The sequence below is a fragment of the Centroberyx gerrardi genome, chromosome 21 (assembly GCF_048128805.1).
Source record: "Centroberyx gerrardi isolate f3 chromosome 21, fCenGer3.hap1.cur.20231027, whole genome shotgun sequence".
Taxonomy (NCBI): Eukaryota; Metazoa; Chordata; class Actinopteri; order Beryciformes; family Berycidae; genus Centroberyx; species Centroberyx gerrardi.
The window spans coordinates 2,138,856-2,154,652 of NC_136017.1; the positions used below are offsets into that span (position 1 = coordinate 2,138,856).

A 15,797-nucleotide genomic window follows, 5' to 3' on the forward strand; every position below is an offset into this window, starting at 1 on the left:
AGATTGTAATGAATGAAAATGCATAATTTATTTGATCCAACATAATTTTTCTGTTTAATAGAGACCTGACGTCCACTATAGAGAACGTGCCATAAAACAAAAGTACATTTAGATTTGTTTTTATTTGTAACATGTTATTTATACCCCAAACACTCTTGAGATGTAAAAATGATCAAAATTGCAAAACCTTTCTGCTGGGTCTCAGGAGGATAGACTAACTGTGAGAGAGTGAATGTCTCCTAACGGCCACTAGGGGGCAGATAGACCAACTCTGAGAGAGTGAATGTCTCCTAACGGCCACTAGGGGGCAGATAGACTAACTGTGAGAGTGAATGTCTCCTAACGGCCACTAGGGGGCAGATAGACTAACTGTGAGTGACCGACCCCCACTATAACTATAATGTTATCTCATCACAACTACACACACACACACACACGTTCCCTGTTTATAGCGGTTACTTCCCCCAACTCAAGTTATATTATATTACATTATAGTCACCAACTTGACTGAGGGGAGAAAAACGTTTTCAGATTATGAGCTTTGTAATGATGATGACATTGTCATGATTGTTATTTTAATCTTAACAGGCCTAATCATTCTAATTCTTACTTTTTACTCTGTTGTTGTTGCCCTTGGCAATGTGCTTTGGCAATACTGTGGGTACTGTATATGGTCATGACAATAATGCCTTATTGAATTGAACTGAACTGAATGTCTCCTAACGGCCACTAGGGGGCAGATAGAAAAACTGTGAGTAAGTGAATGAATATTAAACGCATTCCTAATAATTTGCTACAGAACCAGTAGATCTAGTCATCCGCAGTGAGAGGAGCCGTTGTTTTATTCAAATCAGCTTTTATCACCATCTGCTGTTTTTTCATGTTTTTTTTCTACATTGTACAAAGATGTAGATTCCATCATCAGTGGTGTTTTCCCTTACAGAAATTAATCTCACACATCACATCACATGGGCAATATGTGGAACACACGTGCTTTGCACATGGGAAGTGTGTCGTTTTGGAACATTTTCATAACATGTGATAACATGATTACATGTGATAAAACGTGTTATCACATGGGAAATTCATGTGTTTTTTCTGTAACGGTTGTTTCTGTTTTTAAGCTTTTTAATGTTTATTGCTTTGTTCCAACCAATACAATTATATTAGTGATGTTAATTATACTTGCTTGGACACACATTAAGAACTTATGAAATCCTATCTATTATTATTATTCAAATATATTAGAGATATCATTCAAACATAACATACTAACATTAAATTTCCAGTCTTGAGTGCGCGCGCGCGCGCGCGCGCACACACACACACACACACACACACACACACACACACACACACACACACACACACATATGCATTTTGAACTTCAACCACAGTTAGTCTGAAATGAAGTCAGTCCACTGAGCATCAGTCGCGGCGAGATGGGGTTTAATATTTGAGATATTTCTGCCGGGAATTAATTTCTATGTTGTTCAATAGTAATAATTTCAGTCTGTAATAGTCTATGATTTCAATTCAACTTCTATCGATTCGGTTTCTCCCTCTCGCTCTCTCAGGTTGCGACGCCTGACAACTACGTTTTCCGCGGAAGAAACATTGTGATTGGACAATAAAGTGAACGATGACACACCTGTTGCTATGCGGACGTTCATTCAGGAACGAAAAAAACTGAAGACAGATTCTCTCGCCTCAAATGTTTTCAGAAACACATTTTCGGTGAACCGTTTTCGTAATATAAGAGAAAGTTTCCAAACGAGCCGCCATATTTTTCCAGTTTGAAATCCGGGGGCAGAAACACACCATGACAGTGCACGATATCATGTATGCCTCCTTAATTGTGTAGGTCTTGACAAAATTTCTCGCGCGACTTTTAACAATGGGGAGTCAGTCAGTCAGTTAGCTACTTTCACTCTTCTAAGCCGGTCCCAGAGGCCCCGCAAAAACAAGCGCAGATTCTTTTCTCCATCAAAAGGCATTGTAAGCAGCAGTTTACATGACAGTTTACAGTGTATTTTACTTTACTGACTATCCAGCAGATCTTTTTTTCCGATCGAGTCAAACATGTCAGTCAATTTTTACTAGGTTCATTGCCCTCTGCTGGTTGTCTGGTGTCATTGCAGATTATGATATTGACAGGTATATTTGACAGGTACAGGCCGGCCATATGTAGAAAAAAAAACATTTCTTTAGATTAATTCTTTCCTCGGTCAAGCAAAATATTCAAAGAAAAAGAAGAAGCCCCTTTCTGATAGTTCTTTAAAAAGTTCTCTCTTGCTTCTGGTATTTTCACACTGAAGCAGAACATGAGCATCTGTCTCTGTTAACACTTTAACAAGACTTGTTTTTCTGAGCTCCCCCCCCCCCCCCCCCAAAAAAAAAAAAAAAAAATTATTCAAAGGGGCTTTATTGGCATGGGAAACATACAATTACATTGCCAAAGCAAGTGGAAAATAAAAAACAATTGATATAAGTAGGCCTACAATAATTAAAGATAAACTAGAATAAAGAAATGTGTAAACAGAGCTGTGTAACGTTGCAACATTGCAATCTCTCTCTCTCTCTCTCTCTCTCTCTCTCTCTCTCTCTCTCTCTCTCTCTCTCTCTCTCTCTCTCTCTCTCTCCAGGTTTCCTTGTTGAAGCTGCTGATTTAGTTTCACTTTCACGTGTCATCGTGGTGCAGATTATTTTCTCCACCAAAAGGTATTGTAACCAGCAGTTTACTGACGGTTTACAGTGTATTTTACTTTACTGACTCTGTTATGTGACTGTTACCGCCTGCCGTTAGCTTATTTAGACTAGAACAAGAGGAAATCTACAACTCAGCCGTTAAAGGCTTGTCTGTGTGAAAACCGGATGTTTAGCTTCAAAACAACTCAACGCTCTTCTAACGGTTTTCCAACGTGTTAGTGTGTGTTCATGTTAAGTCTAAAAGTAGAAGTAGTTAGTAGCCTAATTAGTTGTGTTGCTGATTTAGTTAATCAATTCCTCTATTGACTCTCACTAACACTGCCAGTGATATAGGATATAGGACTAATGGGATGCTTTTTGACAATTAACAAAAACACAAGTTAAAATAAGGTTTATCACACAAGTTCAACATTAAAGATGCTTCACCAACAATATTGTGGAAACTATATTTTCATGTATTATATTTACTTAGGCTATTTAACCTGGCTGGTTTCATGACTTCCTGTTTTCAAGACCTGAGGAAGCAAGTTACAACCAAGAACATGAAGCAACAGCCTACATACATTAAAATATTTTAAATGTCACATAAAATAAAGTGCAAAGTAAAACAATGTAATCAAAAGACAGTAAATTATATTGCAGCTGTCATTTTGTGTGAAGTCAGACAGATTTTAGATCGACACTCTCATTATCGCTCTGTCAATGAATTTTAAATCGATATAAATTTCTCCTCCATGCATTACATCCCTATGTGCGGGGCTGGTGTTTAGTTCACTGTAGATGATGTGGTTAAAGTCTCCATCTAGTGGACACACAGTAGAAATACATCACCTGATCTGTGATTTCTCTGCCTCAGACTTTGACAAGTGACAGCAGCCTCAGATGAAATTAACACAGACACCCAGAACTGACGAAGAAGAATAAGCAGCGTCTTCTCTGTCACTGTTTCCTCTACAGATGAAGGCAGAAAGTCTTTGTGACTTGATCTGGATGTGAATTCACCAGGCGAACATCTTCCAAGGTAACATTACTGTTTGATGAATACACTAGCTGACATTGTATGATGTGACTGTATAGTCGATGTGAAGAGGCTAAAGTCTTTTAAATCATGTACCTGCTGATTGTAGATGGTGTTCATAGTGTCATAATATCCAGCATTTGTTCTCTTTGTGGCCATAAAGAACATTGTTTTATTTGTGACTTTTAGTGGAAGTATGATCAAATCTAGTTAGGTTGTAATCTCAGATTCTCTGTAGTGTCAGAACTAGTGTGAAAGCTCAGATACATGTTGTGTTTCTGTTAACACACTGTGTACAAAACACTACAACCTCCACAAAAATGAGGTTAAATTGTTGGAAAGAGCAGGTCTTTCTAGTATTTTGTACATTTGTAAATTCAACTCACGGTTCGATACACAATACTGGATTCACAGTTTGATATTGTCCCAATATTTTGACCAAAATCTGAATGAACACAATTATGACTGAAAAAATCAATTAGAGGAAACAAAAGGGAAATTCCAGGGAAATTTCTCACTAGAAAAGTAATGTGAACAGAAACAACTTGGACCTCTCATGACCGAAGCTAAAACTTACTAGCCTTGCACTCTGTAGTGTTCAAACAATGCAAAAGAGAAAAGATAGTTCTCAATGTCATTTGTTAGATAATAGGCAGCTGAAATTGCAAAAAAAAAAATGTCACAAACGTTCATTACATTCCGAACACTCAGTGTATATTTGACATTTTCTGTCAGGAATGATCACAACAGCAGAAGTGATATATCCTGTAATGGAAACCTTGTTGTAATGAATCAGTCCAGCTAACAGCATGTTGGGTGTGTTTGTGTAAAGGTGTTCGCTCTACTATGAGTCAGTCTGAGGAGAGAGAGGAGGGGCTCCCTCCCTCTAAAACCATTCTGTCTGGGGAACATGACAGCCGGACCAAAGCTAAGAGGTAAGATGAGGATCTCTAACTGTCCATGACTGTTCTCCATCTCAGAGCTCAGCAGTGAAATCATTACAGCATCATTATTCAGAGTGAAAGCTCTGTCTCTGTTGTGTTGAAGCCCAGTCCAGCAGGAGAGGCCAGACTCCCCTGAACCCAGCTGTGTGTCCATGAAGAGTGACTGGTCTATGGATCCTCCTATTAAATTTAAAGATAAACATCCCTCTGAAAATATGTAAGTCATCATTATCTTAGTATGTTAGCATTACTAAGAAAGTAAAATAGTCTTCTTCATAAGGACACAGATACCTTCACTGTGTTCATAATGTTTCTATCAGGATCCAGCAGGAGAGACCAGACTCCCCTGAACCCAGCTGTGTGTCCATGAAGAGCGACCGGTCTATGGAGCCACCTCGAAATTTTAAAAGAAAACATCTTTCTGAAACAAGGTAAGTCAACATAATGTTACTAAACCCCCTGAAGAGAGTAAGATATTGACAATAATATGTAACATCGCTCTTGTTTTTTAACCTTTTTCATGTAAGGAAAGTTTGCCGGCTACAATGATGAGGAAGGGGAGAACATTATTCATTCACTCTCTTCTCACAGATTTTCTATCTGGTTGTGGGATTTGAACTGGTGACCTTCTGCTCAAAATCCTGATTTTCTTGAGATTAAAACTACCCTTCCTTTGTCAATTCTGTGTTTCTATCAGGATCCAGCAGGAGAGACCAGACTCCCCTGAACCCAGCTGTGTTTCCATGAAGAGCGACCGGTCTAAGCGTCGCCATATTGACTTCAAAGATGGACAGCACTCTGCTGAGCAAAGGTAAGAATTTAAAACAGATGAGTTTGTTGTTATCCATCTCTCCTGAGAAGGAAGAGGAATGAAGTCATGAGATATAGAATTGGTCCGGCCCTTCATACTCTGTTGATTTAGTTTCCTCTTTCAAAACATCACATCCAATAATCAGGACTGGCTTTCCTGATAACAATGTGTCTTAAATACTCACAACATATTTCACACTTTACTTGAAGAGAGTTCTTAAAATTTTCACATGCGTTTCCCAAAGGACTTCATGATGACAAATTGCACAATCTGAAAGCACAACAAGTCGATTGAAGAAACCTTAATTTTAAAACACATCATTTATAGCCTCCAACAGTTCACTTCATCTTGTCTCCTGTAGATTCTAAATGTATATTCTTCTGTATATTATTTGTAATGCTGCCATTTCAGTACAGCTGTGACTGACAGGCGGCCTTGTGGATGTAGGCTGGTGTGTGATATCGACCCAGCTGACCATTATAATTTCACCAGTTGGAGGAAAATATTTACTGAATTTTCAGGCTCATAAACCACAATGTTGTTGATCAGCCTGGGGTTTGCTTAGAACAGTGCAAAATAGCTGACTGCATGAGGCAGGGGGTATTAATGTAGACTAAAGCACATTTGAATTTGGTGTAGCCTAATAATAAATACATTAGTGAAAGAGAGGTAGCATTATTTATTTATTTAGACAGTAAGGGTTGGTGCAAAAATAAATGGTTTTGATGTGGAGCTCAGAGTTTAGGTTCAACAGTCTGCTGTAGGATCTCACCTTCACCGCTCCTGCAAAGAGATACTTGACTAGTGCCAGGTTGTCATGAATGAACAACGCATTTCTTGTACTACTTGAGTTGTGAGTATTTCCGGGAAAGCCTCATGAAATGAATGAATGTCTTGGAAGAATGACTGTGTTTCTGCCAGGATTCATCATGCCAGAACACTTTAAACAACGTGTGTGTGTGTGTGTGTGTGTGTGTGTGTGTGCGTGTGTGTGTTGTTATCTGGAGACCTAATACTTAATGTTTTCTCCACAGAGTTCACCAGCAAAGGAAAGAGGTTTCCAGTGGCCAGTCTGCTCAGGAGCATCAAACAGACCTGGACTCCATATTTATGGTGTGTAAATGTACAACAACACATTTTACTTCAGCTACAAAGAAAATGCAAATCAACCATTCTGGTCATTATAGTCTCCATGCTGCACTCTTTAGACCAGTGGGCTTTCAAACCATGCAAGATGGATGTGATGTTGTGTTGCACGATTTTGTATTCTGTTCCAGCTTCTTGAGGAGAACATTGTCACTTTTGTGAAGAACGAGCTGAAAAGGGTCCAGAGGGTTCTGAGTCCAGATTACCCAGAATGCTCAGAGAAGCAGAGGGAGGATGAGGAGGTGGTGGACAGTGAGGAGGAAGAGCAGAGGAGGAGCAGCAGAGAGGCTTTTCTGGAGATCACACTGCACTTCCTGAGGAGAATGAAGCAGGAGGAGCTGGCTGACTCTCTGCAGAGCAGTAAGAGGCTTTTAACAGGTTTAACATGATGGAAAGAGGAAATGGTAGAGAAATGAAAGATGTTTACATTTCCAAACTCTGCTGTAAATATGCTGTACGCATCTGCTTCAGATCTATACAATTCTGCAAACACAGTCAGAACATGTTTGTCCGCTACTGATGAGCTGAATAGATATCATGGAGTGGGGAAATATATACATCCACACTGAAATCCACTCATTGATTTCATTTGTTGTTTGTTCATTCAGAAACTTTTGCTCCCATCTGCCAACATCAACTCAAATCTGATCTGAAGGAGAAGTTTCAGTGTGTGTTTGAGGGGATTGCTAAAGCAGGAAACCCAACACTTCTGAATCAGATCTACACAGACCTTCACATCACAGAGGGAGGGAGTGGAGAGGTCAATGATGAACATGAGGTCAGACAGATTGAAGCAGCATCCAGGAAACCAGTGAGACCAGAAACACCAATCAAATGTGAAGATAGCTTTAAACCCTTACCTGGAAGAGATAAACCAATCAGAACATTGATGACAAAGGGAGTGGCTGGCATTGGGAAAACAGTCTTAACACAGAAGTTCACTCTGGACTGGGCTGAAGACAAAGCCAACCAGGATATACAGTTCATATTTCCGCTGACTTTCCGAGAGCTGAATCTGCTGAAAGGGAAAAAGTACAGCTTGGTGGAACTTCTTCATCACTTCTTTACTGAGACCAAAGAATCAGGAATCTGCAGGTTTGACAAGTTCCAGGTTGTGTTCATCTTTGACGGTCTGGATGAGTGTCGACTTCCTCTAGACTTCCAGAACAACAAGATCCTGACTAATGTTAAAGAGTCAACCTCAGTGGATGTGCTGCTGACAAACCTCATCACAGGGAAACTGCTTCCCTCTGCTCATCTCTGGATAACCACACGACCTGCAGCAGCCAATCAGATCCCTCCTGAGTGTGTTGACATGGTGACAGAGGTGAGAGGCTTCACTGACCCACAGAAGGAGGAGTACTTCAGGAAGAGATTCAGAGATGAGGAGCAGGCCAGCAGAATCATCTCCCACATCAAGACTTCACGAAGCCTCCACATCATGTGCCACATCCCAGTCTTCTGCTGGATCACTGCTACAGTTCTGGACCATGTGTTGAAAACCAGTGAGAGAGGAGACCTGCCCAAGACCCTGACTGAGATGTACATCCACTTCCTGGTGGTTCAGTCCAAACAGGGGAACGTCAAGTATCATGAGAGAGCTGAGACAGATCCACACTGGACTACAGAGAGCAGGAAGATGATTCTCTCTCTGGGAAAACTGGCTTTTGAGCAGCTGGAGAAAGGCAACCTGATCTTCTATGAAGCCGACCTGACAGAGTGTGGCATTGATATCAGAGCAGCCTCAGTGTACTCAGGAGTGTTCACACAGATCTTTAAAGAGGAGCGTGGGCTGTACCAGGACAAGGTCTTCTGCTTTGTCCATCTGAGCATGCAGGAGTTTCTGGCTGCTGTTTATGTCATCGTCTCATTCATCGACTCTGGTGTCAATCTGCTGTCAGAACCACAATCAACCTCCACAGCATCTCAACTAAGAGACAAATCTCAGGTAAATCAGCTCTACCAGAGTGCTGTGGACAAGGCCTTACAGAGTCCAAATGGACACCTGGACTTGTTCCTCCGCTTCCTCCTGGGTCTTTCACTGCAGACCAATCAGACTCTCCTACGAGGCCTGCTGACACAGACAGGAAGTAGTTCACAGACCAATCAGGAAACAGTCCAGTACATCAAGGAGAAGATCAGGGAGAATCCCTCTCCAGAGAGAAACATCAATCTGTTCCACTGTCTGAATGAGCTGAATGACTGTTCTCTATTGGAGGAGATCCAACAGTACCTGAGATCAGGAAGTCTCTCCAGAGCCAGACTCTCCCCTGCTCAGTGGTCGGCTCTGGTCTTCATCTTACTGTCATCAGAAGAAGAGCTGGACGTGTTTGACCTGAAGAAATACTCTGCTTCAGAGGAGGCTCTTCTGAGGCTGCTGCCAGTGGTCAAAGCCTCCAATAAATCTGTGTAAGTGCATAGAAAACGGGATAGATTCAATATACTAGACTTAATATTTATACAGAGGAAAAAAAAATATTTTCAATTATTTATTTTCTATTATTCATCTTTATCACTCATGATCCTTCAGGCTGAGTGGCTGTAATCTGTCAGAGAGAAGCTGTGAAGCTCTGGCTTCAGTTCTCAGCTCCCAGTCCTCTAGTCTGAGAGAGCTGGACCTGAGTAACAACGACCTGCAGGATTCAGGAGTGAAGCTGCTCTCTGCTGGACTGGAGAGTCCACACTGTAGACTGGAGACTCTCAGGTAAGATCCATTTACAGTTTTTTTAAATTGAATTGACACATTTCTCCAAACTAAGGTCTGTGCTCTCAAACAGTCTCTCAGGTCAGGATTCTTCAGTCTGTTCAACACATTTAAATCCTGCTTTACATGCAGGTTAATGTCAGTAAATAAACACCTGACCTGTGGAGGATTTTCTCTGTTTACATGATTTTTAAACCAGTTGTGATGCCAACATTTATCACTGTTTTGTAGCCTCTGAATTACTTTCCATGAAACAAGCAAGCAGCAAGCACGTTTATTTATATAGCACATTTTCATACATTGAATGCAATTTAAAGTGCTTTACAAAAGAAATGAAAAAAGATAGCATAAGATAAGAAGGCATAAAAGAATTCATTATGACAAACATTAAAAGTGCAAAGTAGTTGTTTGTCCACCAGCGTCCTGCTCTGAAATCCAGATCTGTTGTTTAGTCGGAGTGTGTTTGTCGTTGGCAGTGGAGGCTCCTTGTCGGGTTGTTTTTCCCTGAGTTTCACGTTGCTGTGTTGTTGTATCAGATGCTTTGATAAATTGGATGTTGTTTTTTTCACTGTGGAAAGCGGTTTGCTGCCACACAAAGTTTACAACGGACGATAATGTTCTTTGCATCCTTGACTGAGATAAATTCAAAGTAACGGGAAAACTTCCAGCTGCTGAAAGTCTGCATCTCTCCCTCACCCTCCAGCTTTTGTTTTGCTTCTTAGATAGTAGCGACGTAAACGTGCTGCATGTCCTGAAGATATGAAGAAAAAAACAAACAGGGATTTGAAGAAAAAAAAAACCTTCGAAAATGTCAAAGAAGAGAACAGAAAAGGTTGAAGGAGGTTCAGGTTTAAGTAACGCAGTAACGGAGCGTTACTGGGATTAGAAACTGTAATGTAATTAAATTCTAATCCCTTACACTACTGTTACTGAAAAAAGTAATCACATTACTGTAACGTGTCACTGAGTAGCCTAACGCGTTACCGCCCAACACTGGTGCCCAGGGGCCCTTTGTCTCATAATCCGCCTATGGAGCCGATCACTGGGTCAACTGTTTGCATTTGCGACAGTTACACTTTTTGCCAGAATTTGACTGCATTGTCACAACTATTTTCACAGCTGTATACTAACAAACATCTACCTATGTACCTTGTTTTGTGTGTGTGTGTGTGTGTGTGTGTGTGTGTGTGTGTGTGTGTGTGTGTGTGTGTGCAGGCTGTCAGGCTGTCTGCTCACAGAGGAAGGCTGTGCTTCTCTGGCCTCAGCTCTGAGCTCCAACCCCTCCCATCTGAGAGAGCTGGACCTGAGCTACAATCATCCAGGAGCCTCAGGAGTGAAGCTGCTCTCTGCTGGACTGGAGGATCCACACTGGAGACTGGACTCTCTCAGGTCTGGAGAGGCAACGTCTGCTAGGAGGCTGAGAGTCACACACATTTTCTCTGTCACACTGAGAAGATGAGAAACACTGAAAGTTCAGCTTTCTTGATTCTTGATGTATCAAGCTCACTTAAACTGTTGATTCATGACTCTAAAAAAGGCCCTTCACTCCACATTCTTTGTTTTACCGTTTACTTAATCAGACAAAGGGATGAGGAGAAAAGGCACAGTAAAGGACATGTTCAAAGCCACGGTCAAAACTAATTTGTGCTCTAGCTCAACAGCTTCTCTCTATTGAAGGAAAATGTAAATGCACAATCCACCTGATGCTTCTCTGCTGACAGTAATTAGCTAAAGAGAGACGAGCATTAATCTAAGGCAATAGAAACTATATGTTACACAAGTAAATGTTAAATATTATCATTATTAATCAAAACAATCAATAAATCTATATAATCTAAATATATATTTTAACAAGAAATGTCTCTTACAAATACTGTTTAATGTTTAATGGTGGATATGAGTGATGTTGTATGGAAAATCAGAAAATCACTTTTCAAGGATATGAAGGTTATTTGTTTCCATTATAAAGAGATTATGCTGATCTGACTTTATTTAACCCCACAGTGTGGACCATGGTGGAGTGCAGAGGCTGAAACCAGGTCTGAGGAAGTGTAAGTGTGTATTTAGTTTTATATTCATGAAAACAAAGCAGCAAACATTCAATTTCTATTTAAATAGAAAGCTCATGTATGTGACATCTATTTATTCAAATCCTATTCTGACAAAAGATGGCTGACAAAATGTGTCATCGTGAAACTGAAGAAATGAACAGTCAATCTGTTAATAAATCAACAGATAATAAACACAACAGGTGTATTAGATGAGAAGCTGCTGCTGTATTGAGTCTTGTTCTCTCATCAGATGCCTGTGAACTCACACTGGACCCAAACACAGCAAACAGAGACCTCTTCCTGTCTGAAGACAACAGAAAGGTGACAGAGGTGAGAGAGAAGCAGCCATATCCTGATCACCCAGAGAGATTTGACCGCTGGAAACAGCTGCTGTGTAGAAATGGTCTGACTGGTCGCTGTTACTGGGAGGTCGAGAGGAAAGGAAGGGTTTCTATAGGAATGACTTACAGAGGAATCAGACGGAGAGGAAGGGGTGCTGACTGCTGGATTGGAAGGAATGAAAAGTCCTGGAGTCTGTTCTGCTCTGGTAATAGTTACTCTGTCTGGCACAATAACAGAGAAACAGTCATACCTTCCCTCTCCTCCTCTGTCTCTAAGAGAGTAGCAGTGTATCTGGACTGGTCTGCTGGCTCTCTGTCCTTCTACAGAGTTTCCTCTGACACACTGATCCACATCCACACCTTCCACTCCACATTCACTGAACCACTCTACCCTGCGTTTGGGTTTGGGTTTGGGTTTGGGTTTGGGTTTGGGTTAAAGGTTCTGTTTGGTTCCTCAGTGTCTCTTGTCAGATAGAGGAGGGAGAGAGAAACATTCAGACTGCTGACCAAAGACAGCTGCTGAAATGATAGTTCACTCTGGACAGGATCTCACACACTCACCTACATCTTAATGTGAGAATAGTAATGTTTGTATTTTCATGTGATTACTGTAAACAAACATCCATCAGTCAGTGTAAACAGAGTGTATTGGGAAACTGAACAGGGTTTTAACAACACACACGTACAAGAACATGAACATTTTATTGTGAAACTGAAATGAATGAGAAGTGAAACCAGACAGAATCAAGTTATGGTTGTTCATCTTAGAGTCTGTTGTTGATGATTGACAGGTTAAAATATCTTTCTTTTACAACTTTGTTTTATTTGGCATTTTATTCTCTTTTCATCAATCTACTTTTCTATAATTGTTTCTCAGAATTAAAGTTTATCCTAAATGAACATTGTTTGGTCTTCATCTTTTCCAACAAGCAGTTTCAAACAGGATTTTTTTAAATGTAATTATAATTACCCTAAAATAAACCAATATCTTGTTCTTTTGAATTGTGAGTCATTTAATCTCAGAATCAATTTCAGCCCAAATAAGGGATTCTGGCCCCGACCCCTTTCAGTCTAACATGAAAATGAATAGAGGAGTAAAATTATGTTAAAGCCTTTAACTGTCCAACACTAATATTGACTGTTTCTGCTCTCAGGTTCCTCTGTTCTGCTTTTCTTTATTAGTTGAGCTGATTCTGATGAAAACAATAAAAAATCTCTACAGACTGAGCTCAGCATTCAGCATTTCATGAGATCAACATCCACACCATGACTGGTAGAGAAATAGTTTTGAAAATTCAGTAAGGTTGTTCAAATATGTAATAACTTCATCATTATGTCATTTCTACTGACATTATTTCACCAATTTTAAAAATAGAAGGATTTGTAAATGGGATCCAAAAATCCATTTAATTTCAGCCATAGGAGAAAAACAAAATTGGATCTGGAGAGAATCTGAATGAAACACTTGAGAGGAAAAGAGGCTGAAACAAGATGTCAGAGACTCAGATTCACAGATTGATGTTTAGTATCTAGAAATATGAAAAGAAAAAAACAACAACATATTTTTAATAGCCTATAGGTGCAAGAACATCTAATGCAGCCAACTCAGGTAATGCACTTCATGGACTTTTTTGTTTTTTGTTTTATTTAACCTATATTCAACCAGTTTATTCACAATAATGTGAAAAATCACTTCTTTTTTTTTATCCAGGGAGAACTGATCAAGAAAGCAGCATCATGTCAAACATAAATCACAGACAACATACAAAAATGTAAGAAAGTAAAATAGCCTACAATCAAAGTCATATTAAAGAAAGAGCTCAGTCAGATTTGATGTCAAAGTTCTCCAATAGGCAGAAGACAAGATCCATCATTTCATATGAAACCACTTTTCAACTCTACTAGTCCGTACCCGGGGATGCGCGCGCCACAACTACGTGCAGACTTGCCCAAAAGGCGCATAAACAGCGTACATTTGGGAAAATGGAAAAATCAGCTTCGTCAGTCCCTGCCTATGCCAATGCTCAATGCCCATGTGCAGTTTCAGATTGATTGGCCGACCCGTCGAGGAGCAAAATGGATGCAGACAGACAGAAGGACAGTTTTCCTCATTTTATAGTAGGATTTTACACCTTTTGAACTTTATTTACCTATCCTCACTCAAAATAAAGGTAAATTTGACTCCAGGTTTTATACGTTTCATGATTTTCACAAGAATTTCATAGTAAATCCTTTTTTTACACCTTAATCTGCCCAATTTTATCCCATTTTGGAACCTATACTCTAAACTACAGGCTGATTTGACCTCAGAAAACAAACCTTTTTCAGGAGCAGAAGCTGAAACAAAACATTTCAGAGTGTAAAAACTGTCTTCAGACCGGTGGATTGATAACAGAGACAGTGTTAATGTAACCCACTTGCGAAATCACACTGTAGTAATTCATGTTATCTTGCATGTTCTGATGCTTTCGATCCAAATACACACAAGGCAATGGCTATACAATTTTGCGGTAATGCCATGTTGCGCCGATAGGTGGCGCGTGTGTATTGTGTACTGTGAAAACTCCTGAAGAGAGAGAGAGAGCGTTGTGTTTGAGCTCTGTGTAAGAAAGTAATGTTGTGCTTAAACACCAGTACTGCCGCGGAGTATCTGCCGGAATATTGTTTCTAAAATCTTACTTGTGAAATAGTGATCCTGTGTGTGAGAAGGGCGAGAAGAGGCTGCTACCGTTTTCTCTGTAAAGCACTTTGAGCTGCATTTCTTGTATGAAAGGTGCTATACAAATAAAGTTTATTATTATTATTCTCCACTGCCGATTGGACCTCTGAGCAGACATCGACCAAGTGGGATTAAACTCATTTTTCCAGTCATCTATTCTTCTCTTCAAGTAAAATCACTCCTTACATGGATTAAAAAGACTTCAGGATTAAAGGCTCCATTAAGAAAGTATTTTATTTTATTTTATTTATTTATTTATTTTTGGACACTTACCCAAGAATGACAAACAAAACTGAGCTCATTTCTTAGCGTGGTTGTGCACAATTATAAATTACGCTGCAGCTAGATAGGATTTCCTTGTTGTTGTTGTTGTTGTTGTTGTTTTATTATAATTTTTAACGGCCAAGTTTTGTTTACACATGAATGATTTTGAAAATGGTGAAATACTGTACTCCAAGTTCCGTGATATGCATGTAAATGCTTGTTTGGTTTCATAAGAGACAAACATTCATATTCAAATTTAAAGTTTTAAACAAGTTTTAAACAAACTTAATTGTCTCTGGTGTCATGTATGAGTCCTCCACTGTCCAAACAAGGTAATAATCTAGAAACTTCATATGTATTATTATCTTTTATCAATCGAACCAGGATGCTATAACTTTAATGTGAGAGTGTAGTAATCCCAGACCTCGTAGATACATTTTCTTGTATTTAAATTTAAGGATTTTCTTGATACCTGGTTACATTAACTTGCACTGAGTTTCCAGCAGCTCTTCTCTGTATTCAGGTCATATTGTGTTCAGGTCATGGATCTGTTCAGGAGGAGGTTTTTGTGGAGTGAGGACGCCCTCTGGTGGATTGTACCGGCTACAGCATGTGTGCAGGTCGGCTGCTTCACTGTGTAGTGGAGCGGATCCGCAGGTAAACGGCGGAGACCATGGAGGATTAAACTCGGCGTGTACCCGCCTGTGTGGAGAGGATTTACCGTAAAGAGCGAGAGATCCGGCTCGGTGTCCATCAATCAGACAGCAGCCAATAAGCTACCCACAGATCGATATGACGTCAGCAGCCGGTCTGTAGTTGTTTGCAGAATTTATCTTATGCAATGTTACTACACCAGTTCATATTAATATTGAAACTAGACTCAGTTTATCATCCTTTTTATACATGGTATTTTGTGTGTGTGTGTGTGTGTGTGTGTGTGTGTGTGTGTGTGTGTGTGTGTGTATGTGTGAAGTCCCAGTATGCCTCCACCACACCACTACATTACTTGCTAGAAGTAATAAAGTACTGCTGCTATTTCTAACCTGTGATCTTTAGGCGATTCAATGAAAACGGTTGCAGTCGACAGAAA

The 15,797-nt window shown here is 39.9% G+C and overlaps 1 protein-coding gene across 4 annotated transcripts in view; it reads left to right on the forward strand.

Annotated features, from left to right (window-relative positions):
- Positions 1-15,797, forward strand: part of LOC139929922 (uncharacterized) — a 451,831-nt gene that overhangs the window by 421,319 nt on the left and 14,715 nt on the right. For all 4 annotated transcript variants that reach the window (XM_078290999.1, XM_078291001.1, XM_078291000.1 and 1 more), the window contains 6 exons: positions 4,992-5,102; positions 5,369-5,482; positions 6,517-6,595; positions 6,760-6,988; positions 7,237-9,037; positions 9,159-9,332. In XM_078290999.1, the coding sequence (XP_078147125.1) occupies positions 4,992-5,102; positions 5,369-5,482; positions 6,517-6,595; positions 6,760-6,988; positions 7,237-9,037; positions 9,159-9,332 (2,508 nt within the window). The remainder of the gene's footprint in view (positions 1-4,991; positions 5,103-5,368; positions 5,483-6,516; positions 6,596-6,759; positions 6,989-7,236; positions 9,038-9,158; positions 9,333-15,797) is intronic.